Below are 23,364 nucleotides of genomic sequence, written 5' to 3' on the forward strand. Positions count from 1 at the left end.
CTATATTTATAATTCAGGATGATGGAACCGTACACATGAATAATTCAGTTGTTGCAAGCTTTGCGTGACAACATTCTGGCGCACGGCCGTGCTTTTCTTGCACTAAAGCGGAGTCCAAGCACAAGTTGGGGAATGGACATGGGATTAATCAAGGGGCTCATAAATCTGTGTTATCTCAACTGCAATGATATCTCGGACAATGAAAGGCTAATAACTTCTGCCGTGGATGGTGCTTTTGCTGAGGCCTGTACAGTGATGATGGCTCTGTAATCCGTCTGAGGCGCAGAACACGAAGGCACTGACTGATTTAGCAGCTATGATACAACAACTCATGCATATGTATTTCCCACTCCTCCGTTTCACTGTCTCTGCACCTTCCCCTTCCAATCAATCATGGGGCTCCAGCAGAGCACGGGAGCCAGGCGGACAGGGGGGGAAGTGTTGGGCTGCAACCTGCCTCAGAGCAGGGGGCACTGCTATCTGTGCTTGCCATGCTCCTCGAAGCCAGCTGCCCGGGCCATGTAATGGCTCTGGTCTCCGGGGAGAACTGCCCGTCTGAGCTCTTTCTATGTATTTTGTTTTTAGTCATACCTCACTCCATGACCTCCCTGTAGTTCGGAAATGTTGTGTAGCCTCCCCAGCTCATACACTTGCTTTGTCCCCTGCACAGGAACTCATCCGCAGCTTGTCTTGCTTTACAGGTAAATGCTTTGTAAGCACGGTTGCAGAGCGTTGCGATTGAGGAGTTTTGTGACATATTTCATCTCCAGCCTGAATGCATTTGGCTTCTCCTTGATTACACTCATTGCTTAACTCCTGTGTGCCTGACCAGCTCCAGACATTGAGTTAATGCATCACCCCTTTATCATGGCTCTTTATTGAGAGGGAGATCTCCATTGTCATGAATAACACGTCTAGAGGTGAAGCTGGTATGTCCGTGTTTGATACAGTGCCTTGGGCTTGGTGCTTTGAGTACACGAGGTGTCTTGATCGTATGCCTGGTTTGAAATCAGTGGTGTCATCAGTCGGAATGTTTTGATGCTGGTGAAGAATTCCCCCCCTATTTAGGTCTGTACACGAAACGCTTTGAGTCTGAAACAGTTTCCCATTTATCCGGGGGGAGGTGGGTGCAGAGCATTCTTGCTAGACCTTCGTTTTGCATTTATGGTCCTTACAAGTTGCTTCCTACCTTCCACGCCCTACATGTTGTTTACCCCTGCTATGCCCATTATATTGCTTCCCCCACCCATATCCTTTGTGATGTTCTCCCACCCACATCCTTTGTGATGCTCCCCCACCCACATCCTTTGTGATGCTCCCCCACCCACATCCTTTGTGATGCTCCCCCCACTATAGTGCTACTTATTTTTTATTTACCAATCCAGATTTTGTGGGTTTCTTAGTCACGCTTCAAAGCATTGTGGATGCTGTACAGCATCGCAAAAAACATTAGCAAAGCCATTTGTGCCGAATAGAAGACCTATTGGCTTGCCCTCCCTTTTTTAGGTCTCGCCTAAGCAATTCTGCTAGGGATGCTGGCGAGATTATAGTAAGGCTTTCAAAAGTGTACCCAAACTGCGGATCGGGTACAGTGCATGTGAGCAGAATCACGCACATTGTGAACAGCTGCCATTTGCTACCAGACACTCCGTGCTCCGCCTCTGCCACACGCATTCAGGTCACCAGGCTGCACACCCCCTCACTCTCCATATGCTCGCTCACCTTTCATCGCGCACCATTTGTCTGAGCCTCGGTATCAGACTTCAAACGAATCCGCCCCCCTCCATCAGACTTCAAAGGAATCCGCGCCCCCGCCACGCAATGCAGAGAGCTTGTTATTTCTATCCTCTTCAGTGCTCGTCCTGCAGTTCTCTCTGCCCATCTCCAAACCTTGTCTCCCCTCCGATTTCACTCACTTTGTCTGCATCTGCTGTTCCGTCACTTTACTTCTTTTTCCTTCCAACTTAGCCTAGATTCCCTCTTGTACTCTCTTTTTCACATCTTTGCCTCGGTGTCTGTCTTTTCCGTACGTACTCTTTTTCTCGGTTTCTGTACTTAGCTCTCCACCAATTTCCATGTTCTCTCCTCTCGCGCTGTTTTTCCCTTCTCTCCCCCTCCCCGCAGACCACGAATTACATATCTTGTCCGCCTGCCTACCTGAAAGATGGATTAGGCAGGGTCAGTTACTCGTAAAAAGACCAGAAGGCGCTGAATCGGAGCGGAAAAACATAACCAAAATGATGGGAAGTCTCCGAAGGTGATCCAGCCGCCTGAACTGTCGACAGGAAGCTGCCACTGCCGCGGCTTCGGACCAGGAGCTGAATCCCTTAAACTCCTAAATGCACATGCATTTTCATTTGCCAGCTGTTAATTTTAAACGGCATCTGGATTTCGATAGGCATAAGAACGCAGTTTGCAAGTACATTATTCGTGGCAATGTATGTGAATCGAAATTAGGGGCGCATTCGACGAGATCAGTGCACGCGCACTCTCGGCTGCTCGCTTCAGGTGGCCTTTAAGTCTGACCTGATTGCAAGAGATGGAACGTCCACGTGCGTGGCTCGGTGCACTCCAAAAGGCCAGACTGTTGTTTGTTTCCCAGAGACATAAGTACTACTGCGATGCTGCCAGTCTCTGGCACTCAGGAAGTGCCATAATCAAAGCATGGAGATGTTCCAGAAAAATCGGGTAATGATTAAAGGCACGATTTTTTGGTTTGTACAGGAGTCCTATAGTCTCGGCTCTTTTCCGGTCTTATTGGGAAATGTTCTACCATTTCAAATTTTTACACCGACATACTTTAACTCCTGTTACCATGGCAATATAGATATTGTAGAACTTTTTTTAGGTCAAGCCTCAGGCATTGCTTTAGCAATGCTTGTTTGGAGAGATTATAGTAAGGCTTTCAAAAGTGTACCCAAACTGCGGATTAGGTACAGTTCATGTGAGCCAGGTTCGTGCACATCGCCAGCCACATCGCACACCCACATCATTTGTCTGAGCCTCGGCATCCGACTTCAAAGGAATCCGCTCCCCCCCATCAGACTTCAAAGGAATGCGCTCCCCCGCCGCCACCACAGCAATGCCGAGAGCTTGTTGAGGCTGCAGCTTAGCCCCACTCCTTTCTGCTCTCTCACACTTGATTTATCTCTCTCTCACATTCTTGTGTGACAATATCCTGAATTTGTTCTGCTCCAGTGTGGGGCAACATGAACCGCTTGGACATGCCCTTTATAGCACTTTCTGAAAGATGCAATTTACGAATAAAGCCTCTCTCATCGGACGGCGTCTTAGCGCTACAGTCAGTAAAATTTACTTTATGAACGTAATCAGCTCACAAACAGGCTCAACAGATCCCAAACTCCGCGTGTCAACCAGACTGGACAAGCGGCAAACTAGGTCACGTGACTTTATGCGTAATGAGATGCACAAGGAATTCTCTTCCAAGTCATTTAATTACTGGAATCCACCCGTTAAACCAGCTTCCATCCGCTCGCTGCTCAAAGCCCCCTTCCCCCCCTCCCCCCCCCCCCATCACAACATGCACGCACTATTTATGGAGCACCCATTGCCACCATATTTCATCCTTTCAGAACTCACAATAACATACGGGTGACTTCCATATTAACAATACTCCTTTCAGCAACCACAGAATGAAGTTGGCACCAGTATGGTTCAAGCCAGGGACCTGTAGGCGTCACTGCGATCTAAGCAGTAGTCACATTAACCCAGTGAACTATGCTGCCTGTTACATGTTCACTGTGATGACAAATGCTATTTCTCTCGAGGGGCAAATCTGGCAATGAGGTGGCAGGATAAAGGAATGTGTGCATGCCCCCCCCGCCCCCTCCCTGCGGGCCACGCAGCGCCTAGAAGCCAGGGCACCACAGGGAGGGTTCAGAGAGCGCTCTCTCGGGCTCTGATATTCTGGGCTTTGAGCATTCCCCATAAGGTGGCTTCCTGGGTACACCTGTGAGGTCAGCATGCGTTGGGTGCTTATATTGTAGCGTATGCACCTTCTAATGGCTTCAAAGCACTTCAGTGAACAAAGAAAGAGGTGGCGAAGGGAGAGGTGGGACGGCTGGAAACGAAGGCATAATACGTGGGTTCCATAGTACATCACACCACAAATCTCACATTTTGTCTGAAAGTCCCGCAACTTGGACCATTTTCTTTTGAGCTTCTGATTTATGTTGAGGGCATTGTGGACACTCCGTTTGTTGTAACCAGGTTCCAAAATATGTATGTCAGTGTGTTCTTTCACAGTGCGTTTGTTTGAGCACTCTAACAGTTTTTGGTAATGTGCGTGTACTGCTTGCTGTAAAGCCATTTCAAAGTGCAATTCATCACTTACCAGCGAGTACACAAGTGAAGCCACTTTCTTAAAGCAGCACCCTCCCCCCTACCCCCACCTGTCACAGAGCTCTCAATTTTTCCAGGTTCACCCCCACACACACACAAAAACCCCCACACACACAACCCCCCCCACACACAACCCCACACACACAACCCCACCCCCCCCACACACACAACCCCCCCCCACACAACCCCCCCACACACAACCCCCCCACGCACAACCACACACAACCCCACACACACACAACCCCACACACACAACCCCCCACACACAACCCCCCACACACACAACCCCCACACGCACAACCACACACAACCCCACACACACAACCCCACACACAACCACACATACACAACCCCCCACAACCACAACCCACACACACAACCCCACACCACACAACCACACAACCCCCCACACATAAAGCCACACACAACCACACACCAGGATAGCAAAACATAGCATAGCAAAACAAAAATAGCATAACAAAACAGTATAGCATAACAAAACACAACAAAACATAGCATAACAAAACATAGCATAGAATAACAATGCATAGCATAGCAAAACACAACAAAACAGAGCATAGCATAAAAAACCACAACAAATCATAGCATAGCAAAACAAAGCATAGCATGATAAAACATAGCTTAGCACAACAAAACAAAACACAACAAAACATAGCATAGCATAACAAAACATAGCATACCATAACAAAGCATAGCATAGCATATCGCAACAAAACAGAGCGTAGCGTAACATAACAAAACACAACAAAACAGAGCACAACAAAACATAGCATAACATAGCATAACAAAACAAAACAAAGCATAGCATGGCATATAACAAAACACAAAAAAGCATAGCATAACAAAACATAGCATAGCATAACAAAATAAAGCATAGCATAACGCAAGACATAGCATATCATTACAAAACATAGCATAACGAAACATAGCATAACAAAACATAGCATAACAAAACATAGCATGGCATAACAAAATATAGCAAAACAAAACCTAGCATAACAAAGCATAGCATGGCATATCACACAACACAACAAAACATAGCATAGCAAAACAAAACATAGCATAGCATAACAAAATAAAGCAAAGCATAGCACAGCATAACAAAGCATAGCATAGCATAACAAAACACAAAAAAGCTTAGCATAGCAAAACAAAGTATCGCATAACAAAACATAGCATAGCACAACAAAATACAGCATAGCATAACAAAACAACAAAACATAGCATAACAAAACAAAACCTAGCATAACAAAGCATAGCATGGCATATCATAACAAAGCACAACAAAACATAGCATAACAAAACATAGCATAGCATAACAAAATAAAGCAAAGCATAACACATCACAACAAAACACAGCATAGCATAACAAAACAGAACAGCATAACAAAGCATAGCACAGCATAACAAAACAAGGCATAGCATAACAAAACACAAGAAAGCTTAGCATAGCATAACAAAGCATAGCATAGCATAACAAAACATAGCATAGCATAACACAACAAAACATAGCATAACAAAACACAATAAAGCATAGCATAACAAAACACAACAAAACATAGCATAGCAAAGCATAGCATAGTATAACAAAACATAGCATAGCATAACAAAACATAGCAAAACAAAGCATAGCATAATAAAACACAACAAAACAGCATAGCATAACAAAACATAGCATAGCAAACACAGAATCAGAAACAAGCTTTATTTGATTTTAAGATTTAAAATCATAAAAGCATACATATAAAAATACATCATCACATTAAAAAGAAACAGAATTCATTCATACATAGATATTACAGTCGATTTGTCAAGCTTTTGGAAAGTGCAAGTGCAATAATTCCCTTTTTAGCCAGAACTAGCCTGATTAATCTGTTTCACAATAAGGAGGGCCAACACACTTCGTATACATCGATTTAACTGCTTAATGATTTCCTGGCCCTCATCACACTCTTTAAGTAGCCCACCATTGAGCCGATACAATAAAAATTATCCAGCATCTGTAAGTGCGTAAAGGCTGGGCGGCATTGCCTCCACCCTCCCTGTTTCAATAAGGGTATTAACCATCTGCGCCTTTCACCGCTATAGAACTTACAGAACAGAGTTGTGTGTATAGTACTCTGGGCAGAAATGTTATCGCATGGACAGCAGCAGAGTTCTTTTGACCAGTCATTTATAACAGGGAGGGAAATCAAGCGATGGAAGATGCCAAATCTAAATCTGGTCCATAAATATCTGCCGTACCAAACCGTAACATGTATCAGATAGGGTTGAATATCACATGTAATAACGATGATTTGATGTAAAGCCATCGTAGGTTTAACCAACTCGAGGATTTGCCTAGTTTTTTCCAGATGGTTCATACAAAGCTTTTTAAACTGTTTTCGACTGATAGACCTCATGATATCAGGAGATGTGTAATATTCCGGGTGGCCAATATCCTGCATAACATTTTTAATATAATTTAGCCATGTGATTTTGTGGGCATTTTCTAGGCTCATTGCGTCTTTTATTGATTCTCTATTCAGGCCCGTACACTCTGTAGACCATATTCTGTGCCAAAGCAATGGAGGTTGGGCCTTGATTAAATCAGAGATATAAGCCAGCCCTAGTTCAGCGTAATAGTTAAAAACCGGGGCACTTGTTGGGACTGATTAGACCAATCTTAAAAAGGCGTTTTCTATGCATTGAATTGAAAGACTGTTTTGAAAATCCCAAATACCAGCCCCATACACAGCTATACTTACGCATTTTGCTGATTTTTATTAAAATTTCTGGTGGCCTTTTCCCCGGTTTCTTTGATAAGTTTGCTAGGGCCGCAGTTGACTTCATAAAAAGTAAGCTCCTGGCTTAAACTGCTGGAGCCCAGGAGCCAGATCTATCAAATAAAATGCCCATGTAGTTGAACGAATTGGTTGTTTCCACCTTATCCCCACCTGCCCGATAGCTTTTATTCGTTATCTTTCCCCTCCCACATGACATTACAAAACGTTTCCTAACATTCAGTTTTAAGCCCAGCTTAATCCGCGTTGTCAGCATAATATAAGGAAGATATTGGTCGTGTATTTACTATCGGGGGTCCCTGGTGTGTGACACCAACTCCTGCTCCAGGGCGTTGGTGTATAATGAGAACAGGAGAGGTGCCAAGACCCCCCCCCCCCTGGCCTCACACCCAATTCTACCTTGAATGGGGATGTGCACTCGCCCTCTATTCCATAACGGACTTTTGCTGTTGCTCCGGAATATAACTCCTTTAAAAACTGAATTAAAACAGGATCAACCTTTAGTTTATTAAGAACCCCCCACAGTGTGTTATGTACAACACAATCAAAAGCAGCTGTGAGGTCTACGAAGGCCAAATAAATGTTCCCATTTTTGGCCTGCGTATATTTACCTATTAAAATGTTACGGTTTAAAATCTGCTCGTTTGTTCCTACCCCGGCTCTAAAACCATACTGAACATCACTTAAAATGCCCTTGTCATTAATCCATGTCTGTAATCTATCTAAAACAATCCTGCCTGCTACCTTCATTAAGGAGTCCAACAATGATATTGGTCGGTAGCACGCAGGATTTTCACGGTCACCTTTTTTAAAAATAGGAATAATAATGGACTGGGAATAGGTGTTTATAAAGCCTTTTGCGCAGCATGCTTGTAGGACTCTAGTTAAGATTGGGCCCCAGACCTCTAAATTGGATTTATATAGATCAATAGGTATCCCGTCGGGGGTAGCAGCCTTACCGCTCTTGCTTTTATTAACCACAGTCTTAACATCATGAAGTAAAATATTAAACTCAATGGGCAAAAAAGACTGGTCTTCCCCAACAGTATCATGGGTTTGGGTTGTAGCTCCGTTTCCCCTCTGTGTTGAGTAAACCCTGCTGAAAAAATCAACCCATACTCTTTCCTCAATAGCCCCCTCATATGAAGGTGCAGCTGTATTACTATTAAGAAAAGGGGCATTTACTGCCATCCAGAAATTGCGAATATCTTTATGCTCTGCAGCTTCAGTAAGGTTCTTCCATGCCTTTTCTTTTAACTCGGCCATCCTATTTTTCCTTGCTACATTATGTCTTCCTGCAAGTCCTAATCTCCTGGTTATCCCTTACCTCCCTATGCAGGACTTTCTTTAGATCTGAGTAGCTTTTAGTACACTGTTTATTAAACCAGCCCTTCCTAGGGTTACGCAAACCTTTGCTATCTGAGGTTAATACAGTTTTAACCACCTTAGTAATATTGTTAAAAGAGCTTAAAACTTCGTCACGGGTGGGGTGGTCGCTTAGGCAAATGAGAATTGAATCTAATGCTTTAGTAGTGATGGCTTTATTTAACTCCATCGTATCCCGACTTGCCCAGAGGATAGTATATCCGTTTTTTCTGACCAACTCGATATTCTTAACCCCCATGATCTTGTTGTGTTGTTTGCTGGGAGCTAGGTTTGGAGTAGCTATACTCTTGCTTAATGCCAGGTGGTCACTCATGACATTTTGATGAATTTCATATGCCTTTATAAGGGTAGCGTGGTAATTTGGCATAATAGTAAAGTCGATGGTTGATTTAGCACCTCTTCCGATGAAGGTGGGTCCAAACTCCACTATCGGTTCACACAAACAGTTAGTTAATCCCAGATCGTGTTTAAACATGATCTCGTTGAATAGTTCCCCTTTTACTGTGTGTTGGAAGTGGATTGGTGAATCATCTTCATCTAGAGTAAGGCCACACTTCCCTATTTCAGCTAGCGGGCACAAGCTGACGTTAAAATACCCACCCCAAATAGGAATTATCTCCGATTGACCATTTAAGTTTAGGCTAGCTATGTCCCCACTTAATTTCTCAAGAATGTTACCCAGCTGCGCACTTTCCACGTTGTTATAAAAGTTGATCACAGCTAGACTACAGGAACCAACCATATGTAACAAGACAATTTGGTAATAGGTTTCTGAACTAACCATCCTGGTGGTATGTGCCCCCAACAGATTTGAAATATAAACGCATAGCCCCCCTTTTGGCCTCCCGCTGAGTGATTTTACTGCGGGGGTGTGATATGTTTTATACCCATTAACATGTATACAGTCCGTGACCCAGGTCTCTTGCAGACATAAGATGTCAAATTTACAGGTAAAATTCTGCCAGGCCATGTCGGACACTTTGCTTTTTAGTCCTGCAACGTTCCAGTATAGGATTTTACATGCCCCCAGCTGTTGGATGTTAGTTTTGCTAGGAACCCCCTCTGCAACTTCGTGGGCATTTAAGATACTCACACCTACTTCAATGCGTTCATCGGGGGTCAAGATATTCGAGGGAGGTCGATCAATAATTTCAATAGGAGCGATATTACTGCCCCTGCGTAAGTGTACCCTTTTTGATTGTCAATCATTCTCATCCAGAGTGGTTAGAAATTCAAAGCTATTTGACACAGGTCAATTGTAACGTGGGTCGTCCCAAGTGTGCCAGGACATGCCCAAGTTTGTAATTGACGGATGATAGAAAAAGCCCTGTGGGTAAACTTGAATACCGGCATTTGGTGAGTTCAAATTATGAGTTCTTGTTAGAATTTCCCTCACCAACGCTGGTGAACCCAGCGAAAGAACTATGCAATTGCCTTCGTATAGCTTTCTATTTTCACCCACCCAGCCTGTTCTTCTCGCCATCTTAAACAGTCCTGCCAAGTATCACGCATCTGGTGTGACACTAACGCATATCAGTGTGGTGCTCCGCATCACCGCACTGAAATGCGTTGTCACGCATAATGCGGTAGTCACAGCTGTCACAGAACGCACATTACAAACAGTAGTAGTAGCTGCACTCCCAGTGCCTGCGCTGGCTGCTCCCACAGTCCTCGGGCAGTTCCAGCAGCTGAGCAGGCTATCTTAGCCTCACCGCGGCAGTCAGTCAGTGCAGCTACAAATGTATCTATTTGATTTCCGCTGGCGCCACCGGGCTGAGCAACAGTCTCAGACTGGCCGTAGCGCCGCAAGGATGTGACATCACACGTCGTGCGAAGTTCTGTTTGATGAGGCCTCTGCTGCTAACTTGCTCGTCGTCATCTTGCACAGCCTGACTGTTTTGCGGGCCTGGCCGCGCTGGCTCACACCACACAGTGCTGTTCGCACCTCTGCCCTGCCCTCCTGCAGTCAGGCCCCCACGCTGGGACTACAGGACAGGAACTAATAATGGCAATCATGCCACCCGCCGACAATTGTATTTCAGAGCAAGCGGGGCCGACGTCCGACGAACTCGAGGGCACTGGGTGAGGGACAGGGCCCTCCTGCAATGCATGCAGTCAGAATACCGAGGTCCGGTCACGGTGAGAGGGCTGGTCCTCACCAGTATAGAGAGTCACGCCGGGCCAGCCCAGTAAGCATGAAGACAGAGGAAGAACAGAAGTTAGAGGATTCCGAATTATCTGTTGGCAGGTTGCCGCTGATGAGCTTGCGCATCCCACACGGCCCGCGTAGTGATCTACACCGAACCAACAACCTAGACGGACCCATCGCCAATTCGCGGCTGACAGACTCAATGAACAATGCGGCCATCGGACTCTCACTACGGCGGCCTGGTAGTTAATTTGAGGCCTCAGAGGGAGAACCATGAACCCTGACTGCAGCAGAGCCGGCCCCGCCACCCGAGCACGCATGGTGTGGGTGGCCGGCTGGCACAGAGAGAAGCAAACCAGGTATCCGGCACGTATAAGGAAATCAGGAGCTGTTCTTGCTGGCCGCAGGCGGGCCATCTCTGCAACTAAATTCAAGTAAGTGTGAGCCTGGCTCTGAAGTCACGGGCATAAATTAACATCGGGAATAAAGTTCAAAATGTGCTTTGGCTTGCCTGGCTTCCTTCAAATTCCACGCACACACATTACGACCCCCGTCATCCCTACTACCTCCCAGCCACACACAGACTTCACTTCAGACTAACACACACACACACACAGGCAGATTGCAAGGAAAGTCAAAGGTCATTGAAATAATTATTCAGCGTGGGCAAAAGATAACGTCCACAGCTGAATTCAGAAAAAAATGCACAACAGATAGAGCTCGGCCGAGACAGGCGTGTTTCAATATCTTTATGAATGGTTACACACCGATTTTGGAGTAATGTATTGCCTGCATAGATAGAACGCACTCTACGTCTTAGTAATGCAGAGCACCTGATGCGCTATGTTTGTTGCATAAATATCCTAAGTATCTCTGAAAGCCTTCACTTTTGCGCTCTTTGTTTTTGCGCCTTGATGTGGTATGTGTCGCTGAACACGTGACAAACTAGAAGGAAATGTGTTGTGTGAACACTGCACTGAACGGTGTCTTGCATGCCGAGCGTGGAGTGTGCAAAAGAGTGAGAGCTCAAGTCGAAGCCCTTACCAAAATGCCATAGGTCTCTGCAGGTAAACACTGCCTTGAATTACAGCAGTGCATTTGAATTGAGCCTCTGTGTGCTTGACATGAGCACAAGTTACATTACACAAGGTCAAATTAACTTTTTAAGTATTTTACCCATATTTCGGTCTCTAGTTTCTTTAAGTTTCAGTTTCTGTCTTTCTGCTCTGTGTTTATAATTGTAAGTGCCAATTCACCTTTATGCCCCATTTCGGTGTCGCTACATTTTAGTGTGGGTTCCCGGTGCCTTTCTACCGTTTGTCTGCATTGAGTTGTAGTAGAGATTCTCCATGCACAAATGGTTGTAATTTGTGATATATATATGTTTCTCTTGTCTTCATTGCCTCATTTTGCTCTCTAGAAAGTGTCACTCATGCTCATTGAAATGTCACTCACAATGGCACTTAAAATATTAAAATGTCACACATGGCAATCTGAAACCTTGGCAGCTATGCTTAAATGCCCTAAAAAGGGCGCTAGTTAGGCCTGACCTATTTCCCAGCCAGTGGATAGCTTTATTTCTAAGGGCTTGCCAGGATTCCGTTGTTGGTGCAGGTAGCCGTGGGAGCCCCCTCCCCCCCCCCCCCCCCCCCCCCCCCGCTGCCAGTCGTCCATTAGACGTGCAAGGCCTTCACCACCGCGTTTATTAGATCCAATTCCCTTGACTTCTTTGAGGGGGTCTGTTCCTAAAATCGCTGAGGTGTTTTGACCCTGACTCCCACTCTATTCTTCAGAAGTATGTAGACTGTTTAAAAATACTGGGATAGTGTTCAGAGCTGGATTTTCTGGACGCGTCTGCTTATTCAGCGGCGCCTGAAGCGGAGCACCACAATCTATTACAGATTTGTGGTGGTCCGCTAAAATGTTATCTATGCCCAACTCCATTTTATCAAGCCTGCTCGCTAGGGTATTAATGGACTTTGTCATGAGCACCTTGAGATCAATGAGCTCAGATTGCAGGTTGCTCATAATATTCGAGGAATCGGGACCAGTTTTCTTCCCCCTTGAGGTGCGTGTAGTAACCTCTTCCTTCTGTGTGATCCCTTTGGCTCCCGGCTGGTCTCCCGTGGTCTTTCTTGGTTGAATTGTGGTTGCTTTCGGCCTGGTAGCCGGGGTCGGATGGATTTGGATTATCTCTTGTACGGTTTTACAGGGTGCCATCAATTTAGGGGGGGGGGGGGGGGGTTGCTGACTTTCTAGTGAAGGCTCATCACTGTTTGGTCCCCCTTCGGAGATGTCCGATATTATCTGCGCACATCCATTATTTGCTTGAAAACAGGTGACATTTTTAGATGGGTTTTTATAATGTCCGTAGACTTTTGCTGCGATAGTGACGGGCCTATCGTATGATTGTTTAGTGTCTCTTCTACTGTGTTAATCTGTTTTTCTAGTTCACCAACAGCCCCTGTTAGGTAATTCAGTAGGGTCACAACTTTCCTATGTTTACTAGGTGCTTTTGGAGTATAACTTGCAGCCTGTTTCCTTTTCCTCATCGTGTTAGTAATTTGTACTTATTGTTAAACCGCTGAATTTTGCAGTGGGGGGGGGGGGGGGTCCTCACTGAGCTGAAACTAAACGCTTTAAGTGGCCCACTAAGAATAGAGTACAAATTACGTTTGACCTTAAATAAAGTGGCACGTGCTAAACAGTGCGATTATAGCACACAATTGCTCCTGGGCACACAGTATTGACAATTAGCATGGATCCGGGATAATAAGTCCAGAAGTAATGTTCATTAAAGATCAGGGTAAAATGCAAAAAGCAATTAAAATGGTATTCACTTAATACTGAAGTATGACAAGTATGGGATTCCAAAACTCTAGTCACTCACAGACACAGTACATTTCCTCAGCTCCAGTTGTCCACGCGGGGTCATGATCATTAGAGGGGTGACCCTGCCCTGCCTCTACCTGCCGATGAAGGGCAAGGACGGGCCAGCCCTTGGCCCGGGCAAGCCCATGCGAGTCCCGGAAGCCCCCGTAAGTTTTTAAGGTCCCGGGGTCACGCGTGGCAGCTCCTCCTACAGAGGTAGCAGCAACAGGATGCGGCCAAATGACAAGGTGGGCAAAGTAAAGGAGGGCGTCCACAAACACAGCAAAACATAGCATAACAAAACATAGCATAGCATAACAAAACAAAGCATAGGATAGCAAAACAAAACATAGCATAACAAAACAAAGCATAGGATAGCAAAACAAAACAGCATAACAAAACAAAGCATAGCATAGCAAAACACAATAACAAATAGCATAGCATAACAAAACATAGCAAAACAAAACATATCATAGTATAGCAGAACATAGCATAAGACAGCATAGCATACCAAACACAACAACACATAGCATAGCATGACATAACAAAGCATAGCATAACAAAACAAAATCATATAGCATAGCAAAACATAGCATAGCATACCAAACACAACAAAGCATAGGATAAAAAAACATAGCATAAGAAAGCATAGCATAGCAAAACATAGCACAACAAAACATAGCATAGCAAAACAAAGCATAGCATAATAAAACACAACAAAGCATAGCATAACAAAACAGCATAGCATAAATCTACGGTTAGGAAATACTGTATGCTAACATCTGTACAAGGTATGGAACCATACCTTTCTTTGGTAAACAAACCTTATCATCGTTTTCTCCTAACAAGATTCCGTCTGGATCTGATTCCCTTCATTCTGGGTAATTTTAAAAAGTGGAGTAGACCGGACAATGCTGAACCATGTGATTGTGACTTTTTTTCCCCCCAGGACACGACTCATTTTATTTTCTTCTGCAGCCATTATAAAGAGATCAGGAAAAAATATCTGTTGCCTATACTATGCAATCTGGGTTTTACACAGGTAAAACCAGCTATGATGTACCTACAACTACTTCCGAATTTAAAAGTAGCATTTCATGTAGCTAGCTTTTTGGTTGCAGGTGCTCGTATAAATAAGCATCGTTTTTAGAATTAGGCTCCTAGTCCCAGATTAATGTTTACTTTTTATATATTATTGATTTTACTTCTTTTTAATATTAATGTATAACTTATTTTGTATAATGAGATTTTAGGGTTTTTTAACAAAGTATTGATCTATATTATATTGTGTCTGATGAAATGTTGTAATGTACCACTGCTCGTTCTTTTATGATTTTTAATAATCGAATAAAGATAATTGACTGACTGACTGACTGCATAGCATAACAAAGTATAGCATAGCAAAACACAGCAAAACAGCATAGCACAGCAAAACACAGCATAGCATAACAAAACAAAGCATAGGGTAGTAAAACATAGCATAGCATAACAAAACAAAGCATAGGATAGCAAAACAAAACATAGCATAACAAAACACAACAAAGCATAGCATAACAAAACACAACAAAACATAGCATAGCATAACAAAACAAAGCATAGCATAACATAACAAAGCATAGCAAAACAAAACATAGCATAGCATAACAAAACACAACAAAACATAGCAGAATAAATCAGCATAACATAACAAAACATAGCATAGCATAACAAAACAAAGCATAGCATAACAAAACATAGCATAACAAAACAAAGCACAGCATAACAAAGCACAACATAACAAAGCACAGCATAACAAAACAGAGCATAACAAAACAGAGCATAATAAAACATAGCATAACAAAACATAGCATAACAAAACATAGCATAACAAAGCATAGCATAACAAAACATAGCATAGCAAAACAAAGCATAGCATAATAAAACACAACAAAACATAGCATAACATAGCATAGCATAACAAAGCAAAGCATAGGATCGCAAAACATTGCATAGCATAACAAAACAAAGCATAGGATAGCCAAACAAAACATATCATGACCAGCATAGCATAACAAAGCAAAACACATAGCATAACAAAACATAGCATAGCATAACAAAACACAACAAAACATTGCATAACAAAACAAAATCATATAGCATAGCAAAACATAGCATAGCATACCAAACACAACAAAGCATAGCATAAAAAAACATAGCATAAGAAAGCATAGCATAGCAAAACATAGCACAACAAAACATAGCATAGCAAAACAAAGCATAGCATAGCATAATAAAACACAACAAAGCATAGCATAACAAAACAGCATAGCATAAATCTACGGTTAGGAAATACTGTATGCTAACATCTGTACAAGGTATGGAACCATACCTTTCTTTAGTAAACAAACCTTATCATCGTTTTCTCCTAACAAGATTCCGTCTGGATCTGATTCCCTTCATTCTGGGTAATTTTAAAAAGTGGAGTAGACCGGACAATGCTGAACCATGTGATTGTGACTTTTTTTCCCCCCAGGACACGACTCATTTTATTTTCTTCTGCAGCCATTATAAAGAGATCAGGAAAAAATATCTGTTGCCTATACTATGCAATCTGGGTTTTACACAGGTAAAACCAGCTATGATGTACCTACAACTACTTCCGAATTTAAAAGTAGCATTTCATGTAGCTAGCTTTTTGGTTGCAGGTGCTCGTATAAATAAGCATCGTTTTTAGAATTAGGCTCCTAGTCCCAGATTAATGTTTACTTTTTATATATTATTGATTTTACTTCTTTTTAATATTAATGTATAACTTATTTTGTATAATGAGATTTTACGGTTTTTTAACAAAGTATTGATCTATATTATATTGTGTCTGATGAAATGTTGTAATGTACCACTGCTCGTTCTTTTATGATTTTTAATAATCGAATAAAGATAATTGACTGACTGACTGACTGCATAGCATAACAAAGTATAGCATAGCAAAACACAGCAAAACAGCATAGCACAGCAAAACACAGCATAGCATAACAAAACAAAGCATAGGGTAGCAAAACATAGCATAGCATAACAAAACAAAGCATAGGATAGCAAAACAAAACATAGCATAACAAAACACAACAAAGCATAGCATAACAAAACACAACAAAACATAGCATAGCATAACAAAACAAAGCATAGCATAACATAACAAAGCATAGCAAAACAAAACATAGCATAGCATAACAAAACACAACAAAACATAGCAGAATAAATCAGCATAACATAACAAAACATAGCATAGCATAACAAAACAAAGCATAGCATAACAAAACATAGCATAACAAAACAAAGCACAGCATAACAAAGCACAACATAACAAAGCACAGCATAACAAAACAGAGCATAACAAAACAGAGCATAATAAAACAGAGCATAATAAAACATAGCATAACAAAACATAGCATAACAAAACATAGCATAACAAAGCATAGCATAACAAAACATAGCATAGCAAAACAAAGCATAGCATAATAAAACACAACAAAACATAGCATAACAGCATAACATAGCATAGCATAACAAAGCAAAGCATAGGATCGCAAAACATTGCATAGCATAACAAAACAAAGCATAGGATAGCCAAACAAAACATATCATGACCAGCATAGCATAACAAAGCAAAACACATAGCATAACAAAACATAGCATAGCATAACAAAACACAACAAAACATTGCATAACAAAACAAAACATATCATAGCATAGCAAACATAGCATAGCATACACAACAAAACATAGCATAGCATAACAAAAATAGCATAACAAAACATAACATAACAAAACATAACATAACAAAACATAACATAACAAAACATAACATAGCATAGCAAAACAAAGCATATCATAATAAAACACAATAAAACATAGCATAACAAAACATAGCATAACAAAGCATAGCTCAACAAAGCATAGCACAACAAAGCATAGCACAACAAAACAAAGCATAGCACAACAAGACAAAGCATAGCATAACAAAATATAGCATAGCATAACAAAATGCAACAAAACATAGCATTGCATAGCATAACATAGCATAGCATAACATAAGAAAACATAGTTTTAAGTTTGATAAACTCCTAGTAGCGAGCCTGCTAGCTTTAACTGGCAGTGACTGTAAGCAACTCTGTCAACCCAGAAGCAGTCACTCGGTCACCTTTGCTCTTGTATTGCAGTGGCTTTGTTTATTAAACAGTGCCCATATTTATACTGTTAGCACTTTACTTGTGCAAATTTCAAGGCTCCGAAAACTTTGATGAAGCAAAGTTCACAACTGAGGCTGTTCAGTTCGCGCTATATAAAACCCCAAGGTTAAATAAAAAACATTGCCATTTACAATGTGAATAGCTCCAACAAATAAAAGACCTATTGCAAAGTACAAAACATTGCCATTTACAATGCCAATAGCTCCAGCTCCAACAATTGCGAGACCTAATGCATTTCCAATGCATGTTTTAGTTTCTATGGGTCGAGGGTGGGACTGATATATTGAAACCCGAGACACATCATCTAGTCTCAAACTGCCATAGTCCTTTCATAAACCGGAGTACTGCGTCTTGTGGGAGTAGCCATAAAATTAGCATTGCCTCTTGGTGTGGTGGTGCCACATGGCCCTAGCCGTTCAGGGGCCACCTGATAGAACCAGGTCTTGCCCTGGTGACCCTGAATAATTCTTCCACATATTATTCAAAATACCAGTCCCCTTTTATTTATTTGTAATCTGGGTGATTTATGAGAGTCTATTATGAACATTTTGCAGCGAAATGTTTTGTTTTTTCACGCAAAATCCATATGTTTTTTTAACATCATAACGGTACTTCACTTATGAGAAATGGGAAGTGGTCACAGATTATTTGCAGTAATATTAGTGAGCTGCTGCTGTGTTACAGTATTGGAAACACACATCGCTACCCCTGAATGTTACATGTAAACACATTTAAAATTTGGGTGAGTGTGCCTCTTTACTGTCTGTGTTACTTAGATCTCCAAAAGGTATGTTACCGAGTAGTTGGAAGCTTGTTCTTATGGGTAAAACAAGCCTTCATAACATCTTGAAATTGTGAACTGAGCCTTCTTCATGGATAGTCTGATCCACTCAATGCAACATACACTCCAAATTCCACTCCGTGCCACATAATTACACGCCACGTAATTACACTGCACTCAATGCAACATACACTCCAAATACCACTCCGTGCCACATAATTACACGCCACATAATTACACTGCGCTCAACTAAAAATACCTCCAAATACCACTCAGTGCCACATAATTACACGCCACATATTTACACTGCACTCAATGCAACATACACTCCAAATACCACTCAGTGCCACATAATTACACGCCACATATTTACACTGCACTCAATGCAACATACACTCCAAATATCACTCAGTGCCACATAATTACACGCCACATAATTACACTGCACTCAATGCAACATGCACTCCAAATACCACTCAGTGCCACATATTTACCCGCCACATAATTACACTGCACTCAATGCAAAATACACTCCAAATACCACTCAGTGCCACATAATTACACGCCACATAATTAAACTGCACCCAATGCAACATACACTCCAAATACCAGTCATTGCCACATAATTACACTGCACTCAATGCAACATACACTCCAAATACCACTCAGTGCCACATAGTTACACACCACATAATTACACTGCACTCAATGCAACATACACTCCAAATACCACTCAGTGCCACATAATTACATGCCACATAATTACACTCTACTGAATGCAACACACACTCCACACAATACCTCTCAGTGCCACATAATTATATGCTACATAATTACACTGCACTCAATGCAACATAAACTCCAAACAATACCACTCAGTGCCACATAATTACACGCCACATAATTACACTGCGCTCAACGCAACATACACTCCAAATACCACTCAGTGCCACATAATTACACTGCACTCAATGCAACATACACTCCAAATATCACTAAGTGCCACATAGTTACACGCCACATAATTACACTGCACTCAATGCAACATACACTCCAAATACCACTCAATGCCACAATTACACGCCACATAATTACACTGCACTCAATGCAACATACACTCCAAATACCACTCAGTGCCACATAGTTACATGCCACATAATTACACTGCGCTCAGTGCAACATACACTCCAAATACCACTCAGTGCCACATAATTACACTGCACTCCATGCAACATTCACTCCAAATACCACTCAATGCCACATAGTTATACACCACATAATTACACTCTATCGCATCACCACAGCATCACTCAGCACCACCACAGCATCACTCAGGGGCACCACAGCATCACTCAGGGGCACCACAGCATCACTCAGGGGCACCACAACATCACTATGCGCTACCACATCATCACTGAACGCCACCGCAGCATCAATCTGTGCAACCATTCAACACCAACTGGTTCAAATATGTTCTCTCAAGGTTTCAAGCTTTATTACAAATGTCACAAAAAGATGTTAATATTTCACTTCTGTTCTTGGATTTTCGTCACAATAAAATACACTGGACATAATCTTCACAAAAGTTATTTACAAAAGTTTAAGCTATTGCAGTTATAAATTACAATAACTTTTATTTGTGTATTAATTATAAAAAAAAAATTAAAAGCAATTGTTATTTGTAATATCGATACATCTAAGTCACGTAAATACAACACATATTGCATTACAAATGCTATAGGTGTCACATTTGGGAAAGTATTGGCATTGTAAATGACAAAGCTATTAATTTCACTATTTTCAAAACCAACACATAAATAAAAAATGTCATTTACAATACCAATAGCTCAAACTTTCCTAATGCGAGACCTATTGCATTGCAAATGCTTGTATTTTCCCATTTCTTCTCTCTCTTCCCTACTTCTTCCTCATCCTATAATGTCTCTCCTACATCCTACCCTCCTTTTCTCAAACCCCAATTTAATTTTCCTTTTCTCTCTGTTCTGAATGTTGCCTTTGTGAACTCCTCCTTTTCTCTTCTTTATTCTTAACATTTTATCTCTCCTCTCCAGCCTGTCTCCATATCTTTGTCTCTCTGCCGTCTCATGGCTGCTGTCCCTTTTTTGCACAACTTCCTCCTCCGCAGGCAAACACACAGCTGCAGTTTCTGACTTTCACCAGGCCTCAAAGTTTCCAAAAAGGCCAATCTTTCCTATGTTTTTCAAAGTCTTTATCCAAAACACATAGATAAGTCATAGTCATTTCCAATACCAATAGCTCTAACTCTCTCAAATGTGAGATCTAATGCATTGCAAATGCTTGTTTACATATGCATATAGAGTTTCCCACCTCGGAATGGGTTAAAATGGCATCGATCTGAAGGTTTCCCCTCTCCCGAGCTGCAACATTCAGACCTGTGGTATTTTCCCTGCTCACAGGACACCGATTTACCTGGTGAAATATGTCTAGTGAAAAAGTGTGGTGTTTCCAGCACCAGTTGTATTTTCAATTCTAGTGCAAACTGTTGTTTGGGTTTTCGTTCCCATCAGAGTGAGGTCCTACTTCAGCTTTGACAGCATCACGACTAAACCGCTTTTAAACCTTTGCTATTCAACTAATACATGTATTGCAATTATTTAACTATAAGAAGATGTTTTTACGCTGTTTCTTGCATTTGGATCAGTTGTAATTTGACACTTTTGTTAATTCAGCAGGTGGTGGAGCAGTTAACAAAAGAAGCAAACTGGAGAAGCCTGAAAAGTGTGCAGGAAAAACACCATTCAAAACGGCATTAGGAAAAGGCAACGCCAAGGTGTTTTGTAGCCCTCTGAAGGAAACAAGCCATACTAACAAGCTGTTGTATGGAACTTCTCAGGAACAAGAATATTCTAACACATGTCCAGGCGAGAGTTTTTTCAGTTCATATCCAGAAAGTATAACAGCTGTGAGATCAGAAACATTTAATGAGTGGACGACTGCACAGAGTCCTTCGTCGCTTCTGTCATTTCAGCCTGGTCTGCAGCAGCACTCTGCTTCATACTCCTGCTTTGAAAGGGAGGGAAGTGGCGGTAAAAAGGATCATTTGATGAAACCAAAGCTAGCGCACGTGGCAGCCAGACCGTACCAGTGTGCTGAATGTAGGAAAAGCTTCAGCACAGCAGGTACTCTCATCATACACAAGAGAACACATACCGGAGAGAGACCGTATTGCTGTAGTACATGTAAAAAAAGCTTCAGTCAGAAGGGAGTTCTCAATAGACACCTAAGAATACACCTGGGTGAAAGGCCATACCAATGTATGGAATGTGAGAAAAGCTTTAGTCAAAAGGGGCATCTTAGTAAACACCTGCGAACACATAATCAAAACAGATTCTCATCACACATATAAAGATCAAAGAAAAGGTGTTTGAGGAAAATACTTTAACTGTTCTTTTCTGCCCAGTGCTAAATCCACTCACCAGCTTGGTTAGAGCACTATGTACATGTTTGTAACTTGACGTCACCGAAGAGCGGCCAGTACAAAACATTTCCCGTGTGGCTTTTGGTTCCCCTTAGTTAATATAGCTCTGCTAAGAAACATCTCCACGAACAGTTCAAAGTTTTTAAACATTTCTCTGATTACATCTCTATAGCCATAAACCATATTGCCGTCTGCAGTGGGCATTATTGGCTCACCCCCACAAGTATTGGATTGCGTCACAGCAAGATACAAACACCCACTGCCTGCATCTGCCTAGGTCTCTGCTACACTCTTTCCTCTATCAGAGGATGGCATAGAATGCAGGCAACAATTAAGCTGATACACAAGGGTAAACAAGAGAGACTCTCTTGATACCAGAAGGGCCAAGAGGAACTCAAAAGAGAGAGTACACCCTCCCATGTTATAACACTTATTCACAAGAAGGACTCCTGTGATATCTTAATCTATTCCACGATTAATGTTTTGGGTGGATACTAATCAAACAGTGATGGGAAATTTCTATGTGAAGCTACGAATGGTACGCCACTAGGAATTGGGAAAGGAGGCAAGTGCTTTTATTTTATATACCCTCACATATATACCCTCACACACAGTAGTCGTGTCTTCTTCATCATAGGGTCACCCTGACGCCTAAAAGTCAGGGTGGGCTCAACCTAATTTCAGGGAGCTCCTTGAGAAGTATTTGGCCAGGGGGAATAAAGATTACAAATCCACAGGCAAATCCCAGTTTCCATGCAAATCCCAGTTTCCATTTATTCTTGGATCTGCCAGGGATATTAAAATAGAGAAAATAGGGTCGTTTGGGATATTATGGTCCTAGGACCCTAGGGCCAACATGTTTCAGTCCGCTTAAGCACCTAGAGGGTGCTAGACTTTCTTCAGGGCGATGACGTAATACCCCCTGGAATCAATATTAGTGAGGGAATTTCCCTATACTATTTATAATAAGGGCAGATAGCTGTTCCTTTTCCTATTAGCAAAGGCTTTTATTTTTGATCACTCCATCCGTAGAAAGAAAAAGAACAAAACAAAAAAACATAGTGTAGCATTCTTTTAACAACTGTTAATTCACACTGTGAGTTGTGCAGCTGCCCCCAGTGTCACAATGGCCAGAAGGTGCCAAACACAACATCCAACATACCTATTCGGTGTGTGTAGAACCAATATGTTTAACTTTACCACACTCCACTATGTGGTTGAAGACAGTGTAGTGGCGACAGTTTGTCGCATCCTGTCAGAAACTGCATACTAGTGCATGTAAATCACTGTGAGACATCCGTGTCAGGAAAAGGAACAGCTATCTG

At 42.0% G+C, this 23,364-nt stretch overlaps 1 protein-coding gene across 3 annotated transcripts in view; it reads left to right on the forward strand.

Annotated features, from left to right (window-relative positions):
- Nucleotides 1–23,096, forward strand: part of LOC144823528 (uncharacterized) — a 457,863-nt gene extending 434,767 nt beyond the window's left edge. The window contains exon 7 of one of the 3 annotated variants that reach the window (XM_078682114.1): nucleotides 21,291–23,096. In XM_078682114.1, coding sequence (XP_078538240.1) covers nucleotides 21,291–21,967 — 677 coding nt within the window. In that variant the 3' untranslated portion in view covers nucleotides 21,968–23,096. The remainder of the gene's footprint in view (nucleotides 1–21,290) is intronic. The other 2 variants (XM_078682116.1, XM_078682117.1) reach the window with 2 other exon arrangements.
- Nucleotides 23,097–23,364: the final 268 nt, after the last annotated feature.

This window comes from Lissotriton helveticus, chromosome 3_1 (genome assembly GCF_964261635.1).
Source record: "Lissotriton helveticus chromosome 3_1, aLisHel1.1, whole genome shotgun sequence".
NCBI lineage: Eukaryota > Metazoa > Chordata > Amphibia > Caudata > Salamandridae > Lissotriton > Lissotriton helveticus.